General features: G+C 36.0%; 1 protein-coding gene across 1 annotated transcript in view; it reads right to left on the bottom strand.

Moving 5' to 3' along the window:
- The window catches only part of LRP6 (LDL receptor related protein 6), a 155,766-nt gene that overhangs the window by 117,518 nt on the left and 16,137 nt on the right, over window positions 1–22,111 (bottom strand). Inside the window, exon 2 of the mRNA XM_029953317.1 lies at window positions 17,210–17,603. Coding sequence (XP_029809177.1) covers window positions 17,210–17,603 — 394 coding nt within the window. The remainder of the gene's footprint in view (window positions 1–17,209; window positions 17,604–22,111) is intronic.

The raw sequence follows: 22,111 nt of genomic DNA, 5'->3' as shown, positions 1-22,111 counted from the left end.
AAAAAAAAAAAAAAAAAAAAAAAAGATCAAAAACACTAACAGAAATGAATGCCTTTAATGGACTCAATCATAGACAGTACACAGCTGAGGAAAGAATCTCTGAGCTTACAGATATATCCATAGAAACAACCAAAGAAAACAAACCGGGGGGGGGGGGCGCGGGGAGGTAAAAACAGAACAGAATATCCAAGAACTAGGGGACAACTACAAAATATGTAACATAAAGATGTAACATATGCATGATTACGTGAGGCAATGATGACAGAATTTCTCCAAATTAATGTCAGATACCAAACCACAAATCCAAGAAGCTCAAAGAACAGGAAAGCAGCAATAATAATTAAAGCAGCATAATTAAAAAAAAAAAAACCTACATCTAAGGATATCATATTTAAACCCTAGAAATTCAAAAGACACAGAAAAAATCTTGGGGAAAAACCCCAGAAGAAAAAAAACACACCTCAGGTACAGAGGAGCAAATATAAGAATGACCTTTAACTTCTCCTCAAAAACCATGCAAGCAGGAAGAGACTGGAATGAAATATTTAGAGAGGTGAAAGGTCCAGGAAAACCTACCAACCTAGAATTCTGCACCCTGCAAAATTAGCCTTCAAAAGTGAAAAAAGACTTTCTCAAACAAAACTTGAGGGAATTTTTGCCTGTAGACCTGCCTTGCAAGAAGTTCCAAAAAAAAGAAAAATGATATAAATAAGAAACTCAGAACTACATTAAAGAAAGGAAGAGCATTAGAGAAGGAATAACGTGAATATAAAATAAAAACTTTTACTACAGAAGGGAGGAATTAGAAATATTTTGTCCTGGGAGTGGGGACAGTGAGGGGCACGGGGGCAGTGCTGGTGACTAGGTTGGTTAGGCCTCCAACTTCAGCTCAGATCATGATCTTGCAGTTCCTGAGTTTGAGCCCTGTGTCAGCCTGGAGCCTGCTTCAGATTCTTGTCTTTGTCCCTCCTCCATATGCTCTCTCTCTCTCAAAATAAATAAACATTTTAAAAAAGAAAGAAAAGAAAGATTTTGTTCCACTCAATTTTGCTGTGAACCTAAAACTTTTCTTTAAGAAAAGTCTACAAAAAAACAAGTGGGACATATTATACTAAGCGAAATAAATCAGTCAAATAAAGACAAATACCATGATTTCACTCATACGTGGAATTTAAGAAACACAACAGATGAACATAGGGGAAGGGAAGAAAAAGTAAGATAAAAACAGAGGGAGGCAATCCCTAAGAGACTCTTAAATACAAGAACAAACTGAGGGTTGCTGGAGGTGTGTTGGGTCAGGAGGATGGAATAAATGGGTGATGGGCATTAAAGGCGGCACTTGTTGGAATGAGCACTGAGTGTTACATTTAAGTGATGAATCACTAAAGTCTACTCCTGAAACAAGTATATATATGTTAACTAAAATTTAAATAAAAATATAAAAATAAAAATTTTTTAAAAAAGGTGAAACACCTGGGTGGCTCAGTTGGTTAAGCATCTGACTCCTGATTTCGGCTCAGGTCATGATCTCACAGTTCCTGAGTTCAAGCCCCACATCAGGCTCTGCACTGGCAATGCAGAGATGGCTTGGGATTCTCTCACTCTCCCTCTCTGCCCCTTCCCTGCTCATGTGCACACGAACGTGCACACGCTCTCGCACTCACTCTCTCTCAAAATAAATAAACTTAAAAAAAAAAGGCAAAACCCCTTTGCTTCAGTTTGCTGTTCTATAAAAGCTTAGTACTCATTCGTACTGGTCAGTAAGATTGGCACCAAATCCTCAATTGGTACCTTTCCCAAAGGCAGCTAAATTATGTATTCACAGGAAGGAATAAAAAATAGAGCCTGAAAGATATAAATGTTATTCCTAAAATGTAACAAGTGGGTGTTTCCTGTAATGGGATGCACCTGACTGCAGAATGAGGCTTTCTGCTTGGGTCTTCTCCACAGCAGTCACATTATATTTTTCCCTTGGTTTCAAACTCAGAATCTGCTTTATGAGACTCTGTCCTTCTCCAAGGAGTGCAATAAACTGGCAATAGGTCCCGGAGAGGCAGGAGACAAGCATTCACGGCACTCCTGAATGCATCAAGGAAGCTGATCCAAAAGGAGTGGAAGCTACTGAGCCCCGTTCCGAGGACACTGTACTGGGATGTGATGTTGGAGAACTGTGGCAGCTGACTGCACAGATGGTTCTGTTTTCTATTTTCTTTTTCCCATAATATTTTATTGTCAAATTGTTTTCCATACAACACCCAGTGCTCTTCCCCTTAAGTGCCCTCCACCATCACCACCACCTCTCTTCCCCCCTCCCCCTTCAACTCTCAGTTCATTTTCAGCATTCAAGAGTCTCTCAAGTTTTGCATTCCTCTCTCTCCCCAACTCTCTTTCCCTCCTCCACTCCCCCTGGTTCTCCATTAGGTTTCTCCTATTCTCCTGTTAGACCTATGAGTGTGAACATATGGTATCTGTCCTTCTCTGCCTGACTTATTTCGCTTAGCATGACACCCTCAAGGTCCATCCACTTTCCTACAAATGGCCAGATTTCATTCTTTCTCATTGCCATGTAGTACTCCATTGTGTATATATACCACATCTTCTTGATCCACTCATCAGGTGGTGGACATTTAGGCTCTTTGCATGTTTTGGCTATTGTTGACATTGCTGCTATGAACATTGGGGTACATGTGCCCCTATGCATCAGCATTTCTGTATCCCTTGGGTAAATCCCCAGCAATGGTATTGCTGGGTCATATGGGAGTTCTATCGATAGCTTTTTGAGGAACCTCCACACTGTTTTCCAGAGCGGCTGCACCAGTTTACATTCCCACCAACAGTGTAGGAGGGTGCCTGGTTCTGTTTTCTAAACCCAAACTCACAGTTCAGCGTGAGGGGAAGAGAACAATCCTACACAGAGGAAAGAAAACATCTAATGGGATTTGTCCTCCAAAATCAGACAAAGTATCTCCTGTATCTGAGGACTTTATCTAAGTCAGGTGAGGAGACAAAGCTGAGTTACCATTTTTAACATTACCAAATGAATGTCAATTTACATCCCTTAGTACAAGTGTAGTGCAAGACAAGACTAGCATGCACTGTCCGCAAATACGTATAATCCAGACATGCTACAAAAATACAATATCTCTATAAATGTAACAGACATCTGGTACTAAAAGAAATTAAAAGTCTATTTTTTGTATCAGAAAGATTATGTGAACTAGAAAAATTCCACGTTTATAAAAGAGCTTTAAAAATTCCCAATAAACTTTAACTTTATAATTTCTTCACCAGATAATTTAAAAACAAAACTGGATCCTTTAGGGACTTTTGTTTGTCATTTTTCAAAATTATTCTGACTTCAAAATTTCCAGAAACAGCTAGAGTAGAATTGCCAACAAAAAGCATCATGGGGGCAATGAATATCAAATAAGTCATCAAGGGTTACATCTGCATTGGAAAGGTAAGGGAAGGCCATTTCCAACACTAAATATATACCATATGGGCGCCTGGGTGGCTCAGTCGTTTGAGCAATCAACTCCTGATTTTGGATCAGGTCATGATCCCAAAGCTGTGTGAGCAAGCCCCAAGTCAGGCTCCACATTCAGCGTGGAGCACCTGCTAAAAGCCTGAGTCTCAGATATACTAAGGTGTCACACTTCATAAAAAGCAATGTATAGGTGCTAGTACTTTTAAGACAGAGTTAATCCTTAAAGGGGGTTGGGCACCAGCCAATAAGGTGTAAACGTTTTAAAGATCTATCAGTAGAATAAAAACATCAGACTGCAGTGGACTAGAGATTTTAGGATGTAGGGGGGAAAAAAAATTCCTGAGAAAAAAACATTCTCCATATTCTCTGTTAAGATATGACTTAAACATTTTCTGTTATTAGAACAAGGAATATATGACACTGAGGCTTAACACCTCCCTCTTAAACCAGCTACTTAAAAATCAGACTACGGGGTAAACTCTTTGACTACCTCACTTTATCTTTCCAAAAATAAAAATAATTGGGGTACATATATTAAAAAGTAGGTTTGGTTTAGCTTGTTTCTGTTTTTGTTTGGACAGTTAACCTAGCTTAGAAACCTATGATTACCTAAATGTACTTAACAATAAAGTTGCTAAGTTCAACTAGCTGTGTAGTATATTCTGTAAAAGCTTTTTGTCAGCATCATATTTAAAAGCCAATTTTAGTATCTTTAGGAACTGCAAGAGTGTTTGATAAATGTCTCCTGTGGCTTCTCACAGGCCAGGCTATAGGCTCATTTAGAAGAAATCTTCAGCAACAATTATTACTAACACTCAATTATGTGGTCTATTTGGCCCCTAATTTACTTTGGCTTCAATGGGTTCTATTTTGGCTTTGGCTTACGAGAAGATAAACATTCTTACTTCATACTGAAGAATTAAATATACATGGTTACAGAGCCAGTTTGCAGTAGTACTCACATCTGCTATTCATCAAAAATCATGAACCAGTACCAGGTTGTTAAATGCTGTTCACTAGTTTCCATACGAATGTAATTTTATTGTTGTATCTGGCCTGATATCCACTGCAGTACTTTCTGGAAAATACATTTTAAATGAAGCGAAGGGTAGAAGACAGGCTTTATTTTAATTAGGAAGTAATTACAGTAAATAAAGAAATTAAGTTTTCAAAGCATCAAAGTTTCTTATAAAGTAAAAATACCTCAAATGACAATCAGACTAGATATCAAGCATTTCAGACAAATTTACTATAATCCAAAACATAATAATGTCTACAATTTAGGTAAGGATAAAATAAATTTTCAAAATATTCACAAACTCCTAATCTAATACATTCTCCATTCTGAATCCAGTTTCCCCTAACAAAAATATTCAAAAGTACTCAGTTTCAATAAACCTAAACTGGTTTAGGTTTTACACCCTTTACAAGATGTAATTACACACAAAGGTGGTTAATAAAGAAAACATTTAGAATTGAGTCATAAAAACTAAATGAACCAGATCTATACTAGATCATAAATCATATCATGATCCTTGAAGTCACTTATTTAATCCTACCTATAATTAAGAGTCACTAATACATATTACTATGTATGAATAATGCTTATCATACACATATATCCACAATAAGAAAAGGCAATAATTAAAAACATGAAAGTTAGAATTTCTGTTTCCAGTAATTTAATAACAAAATAAGCAGAAAACCAGGGCACCTGGGTAGCTCAGTTGGTTGGGCGTTCAACTTCAGCTCAGATCATGATTTTGTGGTCAGCTGAGTTCGAGCCCCTCATTGGGTTCTGTGCTGACAGCTCAGAGCCTGGAGCCTACTTCAGATTCTGTGTCTCCCTCTCTCTGTGCCCCTCTCCCACTCATGTTCTCTCTCTCTCTCTCTCTCTCTCTCTCTCTCTCTCTGACTCTCAAAAATGAATAAATGTTAAAAAAAATTTTAAATAAGCAGAAAACCCTCCTTTTACAAAACCTCTAGAACCACTGGCTAGTCTTTTATTTGATTTATACATTGCTTTTGTCTGAATGTTTGTGTCCTCTCAAAATTCCTATGTTAAAATTCTAACCCTCAGCGGTGGTAAGATGTGGAGCCTTTGGGAGGTGCTTGGTCATGAGGACAAAGCTACAAAGAAATCCCTACGTTGTTTCACCATGTAAGGACACAGCAAGAAGACACCTGCTCTGAACCAAAAAGAAGGCTCTCACCAGAAGGGGACCATGCTGGCACCCTAATCTTAGAATTGCCAGCCTCCAGAACTGTAAGCAATAAATTTCTGTCATTATAAGCCACTCAGTATTTTGTTAGAGCAGCCCAAAGAGACTAAGACATACATATACACAAAATAAAACTACATAAACACACTTTTAAATATAGAGCTAAGTATCATGAAAGTAGGGGAGGAAATCTCTAGAGAACCAAAAATGAACAGCAGTACATGCTTGATGCTACAGCAACCCTTTGGGATTTTCTCATCTCAGAAACAGAGGGACTTCTGTTTCAGTAAAACAGGGAAGATAAGGCCTTGACACATAAGAAACACAGCGTGAGAAGATTCTTGAACAAAGCAAAGACTCCCAGGGAACAATGAAATACAAAAATCTGCCATTGGCAGAGAAAAGTAAAGAAGCTCTTCAGTCTTGGACCAGGTTCTGAAAAGGTAGGAGAAATGAGCAAAGACTTTGTAGCCACAACACTGCCCTCACATAGGTTTAGGGGTTGAATTAATTCTCTGTACATGGTATAGGAACTTAGAACTCCAAAAAATTACATGTAAAAAATGATCTCTGCTTGAATAAGGTGACAACACAGGTGTACATATCTGCCAAAACTGCACAAATAAGATCTGTGCAATCTACTGTACAGAAATTATATTTCAATTTAAAAATAAAAAATAAAGTTGTCCCTGGAAACCTTGTATGGTGCTTGGCAGAAGCAAACTAAAAGCTCCCTGGAGAAATATGTTCCCCTAGGAGGCCAGGAACTCCTCTGCAGATCAGCTCACAATCTGAAACTATACAACACCTAAGGAAATAGTTTACCTCAAGCAAGAAACAGCAAATATATTAAAGCACAGAAGTGAATTTCTAAGAACTTTAGATAACCGAATAATCTGATAGATTATAAATATTTAAACTGATTAAAACACATAAAAGATGGAAAAAAATACATGAGATAAATCATCATGAAACAGTAACAGATATTCCTAATGAAATAATACAAGAAATATAATGTTCATTGGCTGTTAAAACAATCAATAGATGAGGAACTGGATATTGGCATGGTGCAAAAGGATCATCCCACAAATTATGTGAAGTATATAAGAGAAAAAACTCAGCTTTATAATAAAGATATTAACTTTCATCGTCTGAACCTACCAAACAATCTTAGTATCACAAGTAGGACAAGATATTATGTACTTTCTGATGTGATGAATACAAAGTACTTAGTACTACCTTTGAAGCATTCATGCAAAATGCTGAATTTGTCACTAAGTCTTCTACTTTAAATTTCATTTTATAAGAAATATAAAGGGATAAAAATAAGCCAAGCATCTCAAGGATCTCTTAGAAAATACAAAATCTAAAACATTCTACAGGACTACAGAGTCTTTCCAATTAAGCAACAAGAAGAGAGGGGAAAAAAGGTAGGGGGAGGTGGATAAGACCAGGCTTCTCACTATCACAGAATGGACCAAAAGAGGAAAGGGACAAAACTAGTATGTAATTCTGCAATAGTGGACTGGAACTGGAGATGTCAACATGAACTCATGTTTTTTTCATAGATAAAGATGAAAACACACAGAACTAAAAGAGAACACTCATGCATTAGCTCATTTGTACAAAAATTGAAAAAAATAAAACCATAAGTTACTGAGAGTAAAATGCCTATAAACAAGAGGGAATAGACTGGACAGCAAAGAGGAATAGGACCAGGGTAAAAGACACTACTCAGAGTATAACCTTTTTGTGTTATTTCTAACACTTAAAAATATGGCAACTGTTCAACAGAACTCCAATATAAAGCAATACTTAAAATCAGCTAGGATATAGGGGAACGTTCAGAATGGAATACAAACAGTATTAATTGTATTAGAAATGAAGAACACAGTCACACTGCAACATGTAAGAAACAAATTACCTAAGTAAATTTCAAAGACAGTATTCTGACTCTATGGACAGTAGTGTCACAGTACTGTATTCCAGACAGTAAATGTGTTTCTCCTAAGAGTATAGGTTAGCAAATCTGAAACCCTTGCACACTAGATTTGCACACAATATATACAAAAAAATATTGTGGATAAGACAGGTTTCTCAGTATCACAGAACAGACCAAAACAGGAAAGGGACAAGACTATAACATGATTTTGCAGCAGTGGATTGGATCTGGAGATACCAACATGAACTCATTCTTTTTTTAATATGTAGACAAAAGATGAAAACACACAGAACTATGTGTATGTGTACACATCCAGGTATTTCTTAACTGTGTACTGAGAGGGCTTAAAAGCAATGAAAACCTAGTAGCAAAGAACACACTTAGTTTCCAGATCTTGGTTTTTAAATACTAGAAGGAGCACCCAGGGGGCTCAGTTAAGTGTCTCTCACAGTTTGTGGTTTCAAGCCCTGTGTCGGGCACTGCACTGTCAGCTTAGAGTCTGGAGCTTGCTTTGGATTCTTTCCAATTAAGCAACAGGAAGAGAGGAAAAACAAAGGTAGGGGAGGTAGATGAGACCAGGCCCCTCTCTGTCAGCCTCTCTGTCTGCCCTTCCCTGGCTTGCACTAGTCTTTGTCTCTCTCTCAAAAATAAGTAAACAAAAAAATATTTTTAATAAATAAATATCATTTTCCAATAAAAGGAGACAGAGCTCCTTGGAGAAATGGTTAATCCAAAGCATAAAGTGGAAAAAGGACAAGATAAGTCTGAAACATTTTCCACAGTCAGACCATTAAAAAGTACTTAAAAAATTATGAGGACTGGGACACCTGGGTGGCTCAGTCTGTTAAGTGTCCGACTTTGCCTCAGGTCATAATCTCTGGTTCGTGGGTTTGTGCTCCACATTGGGTTCTATGCTGACAGCTCAGAGCCTGGAGCCTGCTTCAGATTCTGTGTCACCCCCTCTCTCTCTCTCTCTTCCTCCTCTACTCATGCTCTCTCTCTGTCTCAAAAATAAACATTAAAAAATATTTTTAAAAAATGATGAGGACCTATTAAAAGGACACAGAAACAAATTTGAAGGAGCTCCCAATGGCCAAATCTGGGACAGTTTAAGCAAAAAATAATGACAATAATGGACTATATAGTATTATAGAAACGCCCATGAGCCCATACTAACATAAACAACAATACATAAATAAGTGGGAAGAACAAAACAACTCTTCATTTAAGTAGAATTTAATTATACATGTGGAAGAAACAATGGAACTAGAAAAATCACCATGTGGCAATACCACAGCAATAACTGTTGCAGGCAAAAACCATCAAAGAATGTTTAAATTGGTGGATAAAAGTATGATGAGAAACAAGATAACTGCATAGCTTCCAATATTTATTACAAGGAAAATAAGAGTAAACCCAGCTAAAAAAAAAAATGACACTCTGGCAGATAACACCATAAGTAATCAAATATAACATCACCAGGAACCATATCATGTACTATTGATAGGATGCCCAGAGTAGAGCATATATCACTTTTGTGGTATTCCTGCCAAAAAAGTATAACCTTAATCAAATCATAAGAAAACATCGGAAAAACTGAAATTGAGAGACATTCTACAAAATGTCCAATAATGTTCAAAAGGTCAAGGTTATGAAGACAAAAACTGCTAATATGTCCCAGATTAGAAAAGACTACAGAGATACCAACTAAATGCAATATGGGATCCTAGACCAGAAGGACACTAGAAGGAAAATTGGAGAAATGTAAATAAAGTATACAGAATAGTTAATAATATTATATCAACATTAATTTCTTGATCTATGTGACTGTTCTACGGTTAAATAAAATGTTAATACTAAGGTATGCTGGGTGCACTATTTTTGTAACTTTTTTGTAAGTCTAAAATTCTTGGTACACTATTCTACTTTCATGTAGGCTGACATTTTCTCATAGTAAGTCTTTTAAATGAGGAGCACAAACAGCTTTTAGGAAAGCAATGTACAGTTACTAATATTAAAAGTTCAACTTGCTCATTAAACTGCAAAATTGGGCACACCTGAGGAAAGAATTAGTTATCTGGAAGACAAGAAAAAAAACCACATACTAGCCCAGAGAAATAAAGAGACGATATGAAAGCAAAATTAAGCAGCATGGAGCAGAAAGGAGTTCCAAAGTATTCCAAGGATGATGAGTGAAAAATAAAAAATAATGCATAATAAGTTTCTAGAACGACCGAACAATAATAATTAGATTTTACAAACATGAGTTCTCATCAGGATTAAAAAAAAAAAAAATAGAGCTACATCTAGACACAGTGTAGGAAAAGTTGCAAAATATCAAAACTTAAGATGTGCTTACTGGCTGCTTTTAAAGAACCAGGAAAAAAAAAAAGATAAAAACAGATAAAGTACTTACAAAGCAACAACGTTAATTAGAAAATAGCAGACCTCTCACAGCAACAATTAAAATCATAATACCCTCCTACAACTGAATGAAAATTACTGTGCAGATTCTATAATCAACTGATTGTCATTCACAAATGAGAGCAAATGAAATACATTTTCAGATGAAGACCAAGAGTTTATCGTTAATCAAGTTTTGCTAAATGAAATTGAAGAACATACTTCAATAAAAGGAATCTAAACCCACATGGGTTAAGTTGACGCAAAAAGCAATGGTAAAATAAAAAATGATAATATTTAAATCAAAAAACAAAGAATTTACAAAAATCTTCCTTTAAATAAAGCTACCATGTTGTATTTTTTAAATAATTTGATTTGCAAAACAAAACAAAAAACATGGCTTAAGCAAGATACTTTTCCTGAAGAAAAAGGTACCAAATGTGGGAATGGAAAATCTCAGCTAAGACTCTGGCTGTCTTGGTGGGCCTGGGTGGCTCAGTTGGTTAAGTGTCCAACACCCGATTTCGGTTCAGGTCATGATCCCATGGTGGTGAGACTGATCCCATCACCAAGCTCTATGGTAAGCATGGAGTCTGCTTAAGATATTCATATTCTCATTCATTCTCTCTCTCCCTCTCCCTCCCTCTTCCTCTCCCCTACATTCCCACCCCCACCCCTCCCTCCCCTTCTGTCTCTCTCTCAAATTACAAAAAAAAAAAAAAATTTTTTTTTAAATTAGAATCTGGCTGTCTCTTATTTTAGCTAAGGCCTTGGTTTCTTTAGCCAAAAAGTGAAGGCCTTTAGCTATAAGTTCCTCAGGATTCCCTACCAGTTCTAGGATTTAATGGGTAGAAAATAGGCTCCCCCAGTTTGCCAGGACATCTTTAACTTTAAGTTGTTGAGGGTGTGGAGCAAGATCCTTCATACACAGAACCAGTGTTTAAAGCAAAGTCTAGTATGAAGCTTTGTATTTTAGGATAACTGGCTATCTGCTTCTATGCAAAAGCTATGGAATTAGACATAATCTCAGGGAAAGAATAAAGAAAACGATGTACTTTTACTATTCCATATCTCACAAGCTATTGAAGGAAGGAAAGGGTAGTCCAAGTGGTAGAAAAACCAAAGTGTATAAAAATCAGTAAGTCTTAAGAGAAAAACTTCTAAAAGGAATATAGTATCAATATTAAATGATGTGAAAAATACTAAAGACAGTCATTTTATTCCTACTTCACAAATCAGTTATCTAGCAAACTCTTCCAAAATCTTAAAGGCTCAATGGCACAAATACTAAGTGCCAGTCAAAAGTAATTTACTGTAATTTCTAAAGAGCCAGTAGTCACACTGGAATACAGCAAGGGTACATAAGATCACCAAAATATAGACAGCCAATACTCAGTTAAAGATATCCTGTTGTTTATGCTCACAAAATTTTATTCTTCTTTCTGCTAAGGCTGAATTAAATGGTCAGTGCTGCAAACAAGGAAAGCTTTTATTTAAAAGCAAAACTATTAAGAGACTGGGCAACGTGGATGGAACTGGAAGGTATTATACTAAGTGAAATAAGTCAGTCAGAGAAAGACACATATAGGACATAAAAAACTTGACTACATAATTAAATCTCAGTCTAAGACAGGGTAAGGATATTGTACTAAAAATTGGATGAGGATTAAGATTTTTTTAAGTAAAGAGAAGAGCCCTACACTAACATTTGAAAATATACATATACACACAGTTAGTCTTAAAAAGTTTTCTTTTCATTTTCAAGGACCTTGCATCATATCCCAGAGGCTGGTAAAGCCAAACCAATAATCCAAATTTCCTGGCTTTTCTAATATATTTCTCTTAAATTTTGGATAATAATCTCAAAAACCTTTCCTCTCAAACATATATTTAACCGATATAATCTGCCTGAAAGTAATTTGCTATCTTTTTCATTCTTCAAACAAAAAGAACCTTTGACAGTTTAAAGTATTTTCCAATTTACATCAGGTAGAATTGGCAAACTAGTTCTATGTATCAAATAGCCTTAAAAAAAAAAAAAAAAAGAGAGGTTGAGAGTAATGACCTATACTGTAAGGGCAAGAGAAACAAATTTTAAGGATCTGTTCTGCAAAGGTGCGCCTGGGTAGCTTATTCAGTTAAGCATCTGACTTTGGCTCAGGTCCTGATCGCAAGCTTCTTGAGTTCCAGCTCCGCACGAAACTCTGCTATCAGCATAGAGCCCACTTCAGATCCTTCAGATCCTAGGTCCCCTTCTCTCTCTGCCTCTCCCCTTCTTGGGCGCACACTCACTCTCTTTCTCTCTCTCAAAAAAAAACATTTAAAAAAAATCTTTAAAAACATCTTTTAAAGAATCTGTTATTCTGCAGAAATAATTCTAACTGTAACATACATTATGAACTTGAATGTGTAATTGTAAAGTAAGAATTTTTAAATTGATAGAGTACTTATTTAAACATCTTCACTTTTTAAGCTTAAAACACTGTCAAAATTGAAGGAAACCCATCATTTTAGAGGTGAAAAAACTGAAGTCCAAAGAGATGAGTGACTTAACAGGTAAATAAGAGAGCTACATGGGACATAAAACAAGCTCCAGTGAGTATATTTCTATAAAATATAATCTTGATGAATTGAATTGAAAAGACTAAAACTCTTAAATATATTTTAAATAGGCAATTATAATCAAAACCATAATGAGGTAGAATTCATGATTATCTCATGAATACTAAAATTTACATTTGCTTAGAAAACACTTTCTCTTCCAACAAGGAAAATAGGATTATGAAAGAAAATATAAAGTCCAGTCACTCAAAAAATATTTAACACCTTCTATGTGGCAGGAATGATTTTTGTCACCTGGAACATACCAGTGTAGAAAATACTTTTAAACATACTCAAGATATGACAATTAAATATATATAATTGTTGGGGAAAGTATACATTATTCTTTTTCCAATGAGTTAGTTCTGTAAACATTTTTACATATGCCTCATATGAGGCACCTGGGTAGCTCAGTAGGTTAAGTACCTGACTTCGGCCCAGGTCATGATCTCACAGTTTGTGGGTTCAAGTCCCACGTCAGGCTCTCTGCTGTCAATGCAGAGCCAGCTTTGGTTCCTGTGTCTCCCTCACTCTACTCCTTCTCCAGCCTCTCTTTGTCTCTCAAAAAGAAATAAACATTAAAAAAAATTTTTTTAATAAATAAAGCAGGGGCCCCTGGGTGGCTCAGTCAGTTGAGCAACCGGCTTCAGCGTAGTTCATGATCTCATGGTTCGTGGGTTCGAGCCCCGCCTCAGGCTCTGTGCTGACAGCTAGCTCAGAGCCTGGGGCCTGCTTCAGATTCTGTGTCTCTCTCTGACCCTCCCCTGCTCACGCTGTCTCTCTCTCTCTCAAAAATAAAAAAAAATTAGAAAAAAAATGTTTTTAAATAAATAAAGCAGAACTCTTAGTAGTATAAATATTATTTATGGGGTGCCTGGGTGGCTCAGTTGGTTAAGCCTCCAACTTCAGCTCAGGTCAAAACCTCACATTTGTGGGTTCGAGCCCTGCGTTGGGCTCTGTGCTGATAGCTCAGAGCCTGGAGCCTGCTTCAGCTTCTGTGTCTCCCTCTCTCTCTGCCTCTCCCCCTCTCATGCTCTATCAAAAATAAATAAAACATTTTAAAAAAGTCATCCTTTCAATGGATAAGGATATTTTTTAAAATAGTATTCTTCATGATAAAAATGTATTTTAAAAAGACCTATCATTCAAAGTGGTTCAGTATGAAATCACTTCAGACTGAATCACTGAAGTTTAACTTTTTCAAAAATATCCAAAAGGATTGGGAATATGAACAGATCCTTAAACAAACAAACAAAAAAAAACCCTTAAAACTCCTTTATGTGAATCTGAAACAGCTGGCCCTCAACATCACTAAGATTACTACAGTCATTATGAACAGTCTAAGAAACTCCACAATTAGAGCAGACACAACGTCAGAAATACCTCTCACTATAAAGTAAGAATATGGACTGCTTTCTCTAGGTATGGTTATTCATTTCTGGAACAATTTGTACACACATATTTTCCTGTTCCTTATTCTGAATTCTACACTGCCATCACTCAAACGGGGAAAAAAATCTCAGACTAACAGAGGCCAAATTTAGGGAGGGAAATAAAAATCTTCCTTCAGTCTAGGCTAAATGGACTGATTACACAAAGAACTCCATACATCCGAAAGCACACAGATGTCTGCACTAGTTCCCAGGGCTCAAACAATACCAGTCATTCAATAGCTTTCCTTTTACATAAGCTGATGTGAGAGAGCTCAGTCAGCTCTTCTGAACCTCATAACCAAGGATACTGGAACTCTGATAAAGCCTACATTTTTCTACAGTACTGTTTTCATGTACTTTCTCTGGAAAGTAAACTTCATTTCTCCTCCCCCAAAAAGCTGGAAATCATCTCTTCTCTTTGATAAGTGATGTACTCAATCTAAAATTACTCTTCCAGTAAAACCACAATCGTTAACATAAATCTAAGACCAACACCGAAGACTGATAGAATATATTTTTAAATGCATGAGTTTAAAATATAATTTTATACTCCATCATGCTAACTACCAAATGTATACCATTTGGCTGCATTCTATTTATGTCCAGATGTGTAATTTTAAAAATAGCCATATGACACATAACTTTCCAAAAATTAAAAAAGATTTTAAGAATGGGGAGGGGAGTAATTTACATACACACTCCTACACGTAAGCAACACTAACCACAACCTTCAAAAATAATGAAAAAATAGTTCATTGAGTGTCTGACCAAGCTTTAAGCCTCATGAAAAAGTCTTCACTGAACATCCCTTAGAAGCTTAAATAACACTACTTTCTACCTTCAAAGCATACTTCTATTTATTCTTCCAGTAATATTCTTGATCAGCTGAGTCTTTGTTGGCTTCTCATCTTCAATACTGGGAAATTAGCCACAAAAAGATTCTAATGTATTTTTTAATCATATGGTAAACGTAATTCCTAAGACACTTATCAGACCTGACACCCACAAGTAAAGCTCATTAGTTTTAGGGCACATAATTAGAATAACTCATTTAACCATTAAATTATTAGATCCTGAATAGTCAAGAGTTTTCTATAAATTCAGCTTCCTTCAATTACTAGCATATTACTCCTTATATGATGTACTGTCATATTATGCTTTATAGAAATGGTCTCTTTGCTGCTTCAGAACTGTAGTAATCAAGCTCTTTTATCCACCCATCCTCCGTAAGAGCTCTTGTGACCCTTCCAATTTTTAACATTCTTCTCCTCTCCACATACACATTACATAATGCAAATAAACAGGCTTTTGAAGAAGGGAAAGTTCTCTCTCCCGTTTTGTCCTTAAATACACTGTAAGATATTCTCCCTTTCTCTCCAAAAGCACAAAAAGCAGAGCTCTAAACATACTATTTAACAGGTATTTGGCTAAATTTCCATCATTACTCTTACAGTCATAAAACTAAGTTTTTCAAATATAATTTTTTAAGAACTATTTATCTTTTTACCAAAGTTCCACCGAGAGCACCAAAACCCTTTGTGCTCTATAAAGCAGTAACCTCACAAACATTCCAACACTCTCTGAGACTCATAAACTTTGTTGGAAAAACACAGATTCCATTTGTCAAAAATATCTTTCAAGTTCTCAACAACCAAATTCTTCAATCAGTACAGTTTACTGCATATCCAACATCTGTGACCTCCTTCTGGGGGACACTCAACCTTTTTTCCTACCACTAGAACCACTGTATTTTCTCATGCTTTATTAAGAGACATCCTGACTTTAGCAGATACCTCTTTTGCCCCTCTAAAAATTATACAATTTTAATATATTATATGAATTACATGTAAGTCATATATATACACATATATATGATGTGTGTGTGTGCGCGCATGTACACACGTGTGTGGGTGTGTACTTCTCATTCTGAAGTTTAACTACACCGTTGCCCATGTTATCCTTCATGGTCAGACAAATCTTTTCATTTTCCTACAACATGGCACTTCTTTAAACTTTGTCAACAAAGTTTATCAAGATAAAGGAACATACATAAACCTTTCTTTCATTTTTTCCCCAAGTCTTATTAAATAATAACCCACTCCCTTCTATAAATGAATTTTATTTTTTTATTAATTTTTTAATGTTTATTTATCTTTGAGAGACAGAAAGAGAGAAAGCAAGAGAGGGAAAGAAAGAGAGGGAGACACAGAATCTAAAGCAGGCTCCAGGCTCTGAGCTGTCAGCACAGAGCTGACGTGGGGCTCGAACTCACGAACTGTGAGATCATGACCTGAGCTGAAGTCAGACACAACCATTTGAGCTATACAGGCGCCCTATAAATGTAAAGTATTCCAACATACTTGAAAGTCAAAGAAAACAAAGTGTTAAGATGGTTATTTGCAGGTTACTTATCTTTAAATTTTAAATTATAAGTAACTTATTTCAGGTTCATGTTTAGATGGTTACCTACACCTACCATGACACACCCTGACATTACAACATATTCAATAAACAATGAATAGTGTATGGTAGAAGTGAAGCATAGTAACAGAAGCATGTAATGACATAGTTCACATTTTCTAATGGGGCTTACCACTGGCTTTAAGTTTCCTTTCTCAGTTTCCTTTCTCATTGGAAACTATTTACAGTAAATCTGTTTAACTAGAAATGGATTATTTAACAACGTAATTTTTATTTTTCACTCATACTGACATATTAAATTATTAATAATAGTTCAGAGTGTAAAAAAAAACACTAGGAATGATTGCATATACAATGAAAGTTATAAGATCCGTAAGATTTTTTTTTACATTATCTTGAGCTATCAAATACCACTCCTGTTAGGTCTTCATTCCTTCTTCTGTGCCTTCTAATTATCCTCTTGTACTTATTAAATGCAGAAAACAAATCAAGAACTCTATATATAGCTGTCCCATAAGCGACATAAATATCTTAACACAATATAATTTCCCACATTCAAGTCTACTTGAAAAGAAGCTGAAAGAATCTAAAATTGGGTTTTTGACCTTTGTTTTCTCTTAGAAATGGGGGGAGTCTATGCTAGCAGAAAGAAACCAGGAAATGGAGATGCAATAGCCTTTGTACACTGAACAAAACTTACCCACTTGAAGGATCTAAGGCAATAGCTCTGGGTTGATCCAACTCTTGCCAAAATAAAACTTTTCGTAAAGATCCATCTAAATTAGAAACTTCAATCCGATTTGTTTCAGAATCTGTCCAGTATAATTTTTCTCCAAGCCAATCGCATGCCAGCCCATCAGGGGATAATAATCCAGAAACAACAACATTCTGTACACTCTCAGTTTTGTTAAATTCTGTTCGTTTAATGGCTTCTTCGCTGACATCACTCCAGTATATCAAGCCATGACCAAACACAAAGTCCACCGCAGCTGCATCCTCCAAGCCTCCAACTACAATTGTAGCATTCTCTTTGCCATTCGTAGCATCAACCAATCGCAAGTCCCGTCTGTTTGCATAAAGCAACAAAGGGGCCGCTAGAACAAAAAAAGAGAAATAAGTAAGAAGGAAAATGTAATGGCTCTTATAAACTGAGTTAACAAATAGTATCAAAAATAACAATAAATAAATCTATAGAAGATGGTCTTAAAATCTTTTCACAAATACTATTTTTGCAGCGCTTAAATACAAAAAGTTGCAAGAGCAAGGAATTAATTCTCTTAGGACAGTCTTTTCTTGTTAAAATAGTCTGTCACATAAATTTAAAAAGCTTGGCCATTCCAAGAATTCCCAATGATGAAGCCAGTGGAACATGCACACTCTACTGGGGAGAATATAAAATGATGCAGCCACTTTGGAAATTAGTTTGGCAACCTACCATATGATCCAGCCATTCCATGCCTAGGTATTTACTCAAGAGACATAAAACCATATGTCAATACGAAAACCTGTATATAAATGTTCACAGCAGCTTATCAATAGGGGCAGTCATCAACAAATAGATGAACAAATTGTGATACACCCAGACAATAAAAAGTAATGAATTATTTGCACAAGTAATATGGAATCTCATATAACATATGAATCTCGAAATAATTAAACAGAGTGAAAGAAGTCAGACAAAAAAAAAAGAGTATAGATTGCATGGCTCCATTTATATGGAATTTTAGAAAATTCAAATTACTCTATTGTGACAGAAAGCAAATCAGTGATTATCTAGAGGTGGAGAGAGAGGGTAAAAAAAAACAGGGACTATACAGGGAAGGACTATAAAGAGGCATGAGAAAACCTACAGGTAATAGGTATATTAGGTTGGCTATGATGATGGTTCCAGAGATACATATATATCAAAACTTATTAAACATTATACTTTCCATATGCAGGATTGTATCATCAATTATATCTTAATTAACCTGTTAAATAAATAGTCTAGCAGAGACAGTTCTTAACACAACTATTTTATTCTGTTTTACATTATCAGAATGACCTCTGATAAGACCAAAAACCAAAATTAAATATAAAGCCTATCCTAAGAAATAATATTTAACTTTGAGAAGCCTGAAGTCGTTAGGATTGAAGTTGTTTAAATTCCATGGCTTGGGGTTTTTTAAGTTATCTATTCCAAGTTCCTGATATTCATTTTCCAGGCCCCATTAGTAATTAAATATCTAAGACTATAACTATCCAACACAACTTTCTATGATAACAGAAATATACTCTCCACTGGGCAATACAGTATCCACTGGCCACATGTAGCTAGGGAGCACCTAAAATGTGGCTACTATGACTAAGAAATTAAGTCTTTAATTTTATTTGATCTTAATTCATTTACAATTAAATAGACAAGTGGTCGTATTGGACAGCACAGATCTAAAGGCTGAGATAACACAAATGAGGGAAGAAAAATAATACCAGAGTTATACAATAAATACATAATCTTTTCCCACAACTACTTACTAAAGGTTTAAAAGTTTCTCATCCAAAGCCAATACCAAGTACCATTTAAAAGTAATTGCTACTTCTTTTTTAAGAAATTAATTTCAAAAAATTAAGGTGCTCAAAAAAGCATAAAGAAAAAAAAGATGTTTAAGCCAGTTTATGGATTTTGGCTGCCAAATGGAGTTATAAAGTCCACTATTTTCATCTGTAAGTATAATGTGAATTTCCCTTCTAACAAAGCTTCAATTCAACTTTCTTAGCCAAAAACAAATGGGTGGTCAGATTTTTTAAAAAGTGACTAAGAGCTCTTTCTGCTTATTCTGTACATCTAATACTATTACTGACAAATTTATAAATCTCCCTCACAGATTCACTTTTAACTAACTCCATGCCTTCATTCATCATACTGATTTATCAGTACCCATAGTGTCCAGTGCACTATCTTATATTGAGCCCCTCGTATTATTAGCCAATTTAAAAAATCAGAAAAAGGGTCTCTATTAGTGAAGAGCACAATGCTAAGTGCTGTACAAGGCTAAGCCTGAGCCCTTACAATTTAAAATCCAAAACTGATAATAATCTACTATTTATTGAGCACCTTTCTTTATAGCGGTATCCTTGGAAAACTGTGTAGCAAATGTGCATATAGCATTAGATATTAGCTAAATCCGATAAGTCTGTTGATGACTTTTAAGTCAAACATTTCTACTCAACATTTGGTCTACAAAATCCAACGAACCCTTCTGATCATTTAAGGCCTCAAAAGCCAAAGTATAAGGGGTATAAAAGAAGGTTGGGGTGGGGAACAAGTGAACTTCTTTTGACTTAGCAGTACTGTTTATAATTACAATTTCTAAAGGACTAACTACACTTAGGGATTCCTGCTGGCTCAGTCACTACAGCATGCAACTCCTGATCTCAGCATTGTGAGTTCAAGCCCCATGTTGGGTGTGGAGATTACTTAAAAATAAGATCTTTAAAAAAAAGAAGAAAAGAAAAAAAGAAAGGACTATACATAAACCTACCAACTGTTAAAAGGAAATCCTAGAGTTCACCCTGTCCAACAAGGTAAATGTCATATATCCCTAACATCTTAATTTAAACTTCTCAAAAATCTTTACATGTCCCACCCATCCTCCTTTATCTTGTCCACAATCTCAAATGACAAGTTACCCTTTCTCCTTTTTAAGGTTAAAGCAATACTTTTGATTCAACCTCCCTAATTCCTCGGCAACTTTGCTCTATGGATTATTCCCTATTTCTTAGATCCAATGATTCCTCCCAGGTTCCTGATATCAAAAAACTTTAATATCCTTCACCTTGCTACCACCATGAGAATAATTATATTTCTCCTAACCACAAATCTTACAATATTCAATACACTTCATATCAATATCACCACCTCTTAGTCTAATTTAGACTAACTCTCCATCCATCACTTAACTAAACCTGCTCTCTCCAAGTCTTCCTAACCAAATCCAATGGCCTTTCCTCAGTCCTTATTCTTGACCTCTATTTAACATTCAACAATGGTGACCAGGGGCACCTGGGTGGCTCAGTTGGTTAAATGTCCGGCTTCAGCTCAGGTCATGATCTCACGGTTTGTGGGTTCGAGCCCCGCATCAAGCTCTGTGTTGACAGCTAGCTCAGAGCCTAGAGCCTGCTTCAGATTCTGTATCTCCCTCTCTCTCTGACCCTCTCCTGCTCACCCTCTGTCTCTCTGTCTCTCAAAAATAAAAAAAAATAAAAAATAAATAAAAAAACAATGTTGACCATATCCGCTACCTATATAGAATGTTCTCCTTATACTACACTATTATTCCTATTTTTCTGGTCATGCTTCATCTGCCTTTTAGTTTCAAATCTTCCCCCCACCTCTCAGATATGGATATCCCCAAGATACTCTACTGTTCCCGAACGGCAAAAGTATAGTAGAGAAAGCCAAGTTCATCTGGTCAATAAAGCAACTCTATTCAGGAAATTTTTCAATCATCATCTCTAGCCTAACCTTCACTACTGCACCTGTAATCTCTTGTTGGCTATCTCTTCTAGAGCCATTAAATTAAATTCATCACCTGCCCCCCAAACCACCAAAAACAAAACAAAACAAAACTTCAAGAGCCAACAGTACCACCATTTTCCTAACCTCACTGGTACACTGTGGAACCCTCTTTGACACCTTCCTTTTCCCCCAGTCTGCCAATTTCTGTCTTGCTGATCCTTCTTTAGCATGTCCTTAAGTCTGTTTCTTTTCCATTTTTAGAACCACTATCCTACTCTAGACCTTCATGACCTTACACCTAAACTACTTTAATAGTAAGTGATCTCAACACTCTCCCAGCCCTTTTCCACTTCTAATACTTCTACTTTATCTCACTCAAAAAGCTTTCTGATTTCCTTTGCCTGAAATAAAAAGCCTCAGTACTTCAAGCCACCATCAGGTGACTTCTACCTTTGACTCTAACTTACTTTCATAGCCTCTGGATCATACAAATTGGTTTTTAACACACTGACTGTGAGTACATCATACTACATCACCACAGTGTATTCATCTTCCTGCCTACACCATACTTCCCTCTCGTTATCCCAGCAAGCAAGTTCTTCAAGGCCAGATTCAAATCTTATCTATTCCATCAATCTTTCCTATTGCCTCAGCTTTCCTTCTTTGAGCCCTTACAGTCTTTACCATTTATTTGATATTAGCATTTTTAAAAATATATTTACTATTTCAGCCAAGATCTCCCAACCCTTGGGAATAGCACAATACCTTAAAACTAAGTTTATCCCCAATCCCTGGCAGAGTTCACTGACTGACAATAATATGGTAAACATACTTATTAATATCTAACAGGTATTTTCCAGAACCTGTACTAATAATCTAAAAGGCATTTTCCAGAACCCAATATATCTGCCATACACCCAAAAGGATTTTACATTAAGTACTAGCCAAGTGCTCACTAATGCCCACTACTTACCTATTGACTTGTCCAAAGTTTAGTCAAGTTAACCTCCTCCCCACATACACTAAACTTTGGCTAGCTCTCAGCTTAAGCAAGACAATGCAAGAATATCCTCTCTTAAGGACTTATTCTGAGCATAAGGTGAT

The sequence above is a fragment of the Suricata suricatta genome, chromosome 10 (assembly GCF_006229205.1).
Source record: "Suricata suricatta isolate VVHF042 chromosome 10, meerkat_22Aug2017_6uvM2_HiC, whole genome shotgun sequence".
NCBI classification, from domain to species: domain Eukaryota; kingdom Metazoa; phylum Chordata; class Mammalia; order Carnivora; family Herpestidae; genus Suricata; species Suricata suricatta.
This window is presented reverse-complemented; position numbering and strand designations above follow the sequence as displayed.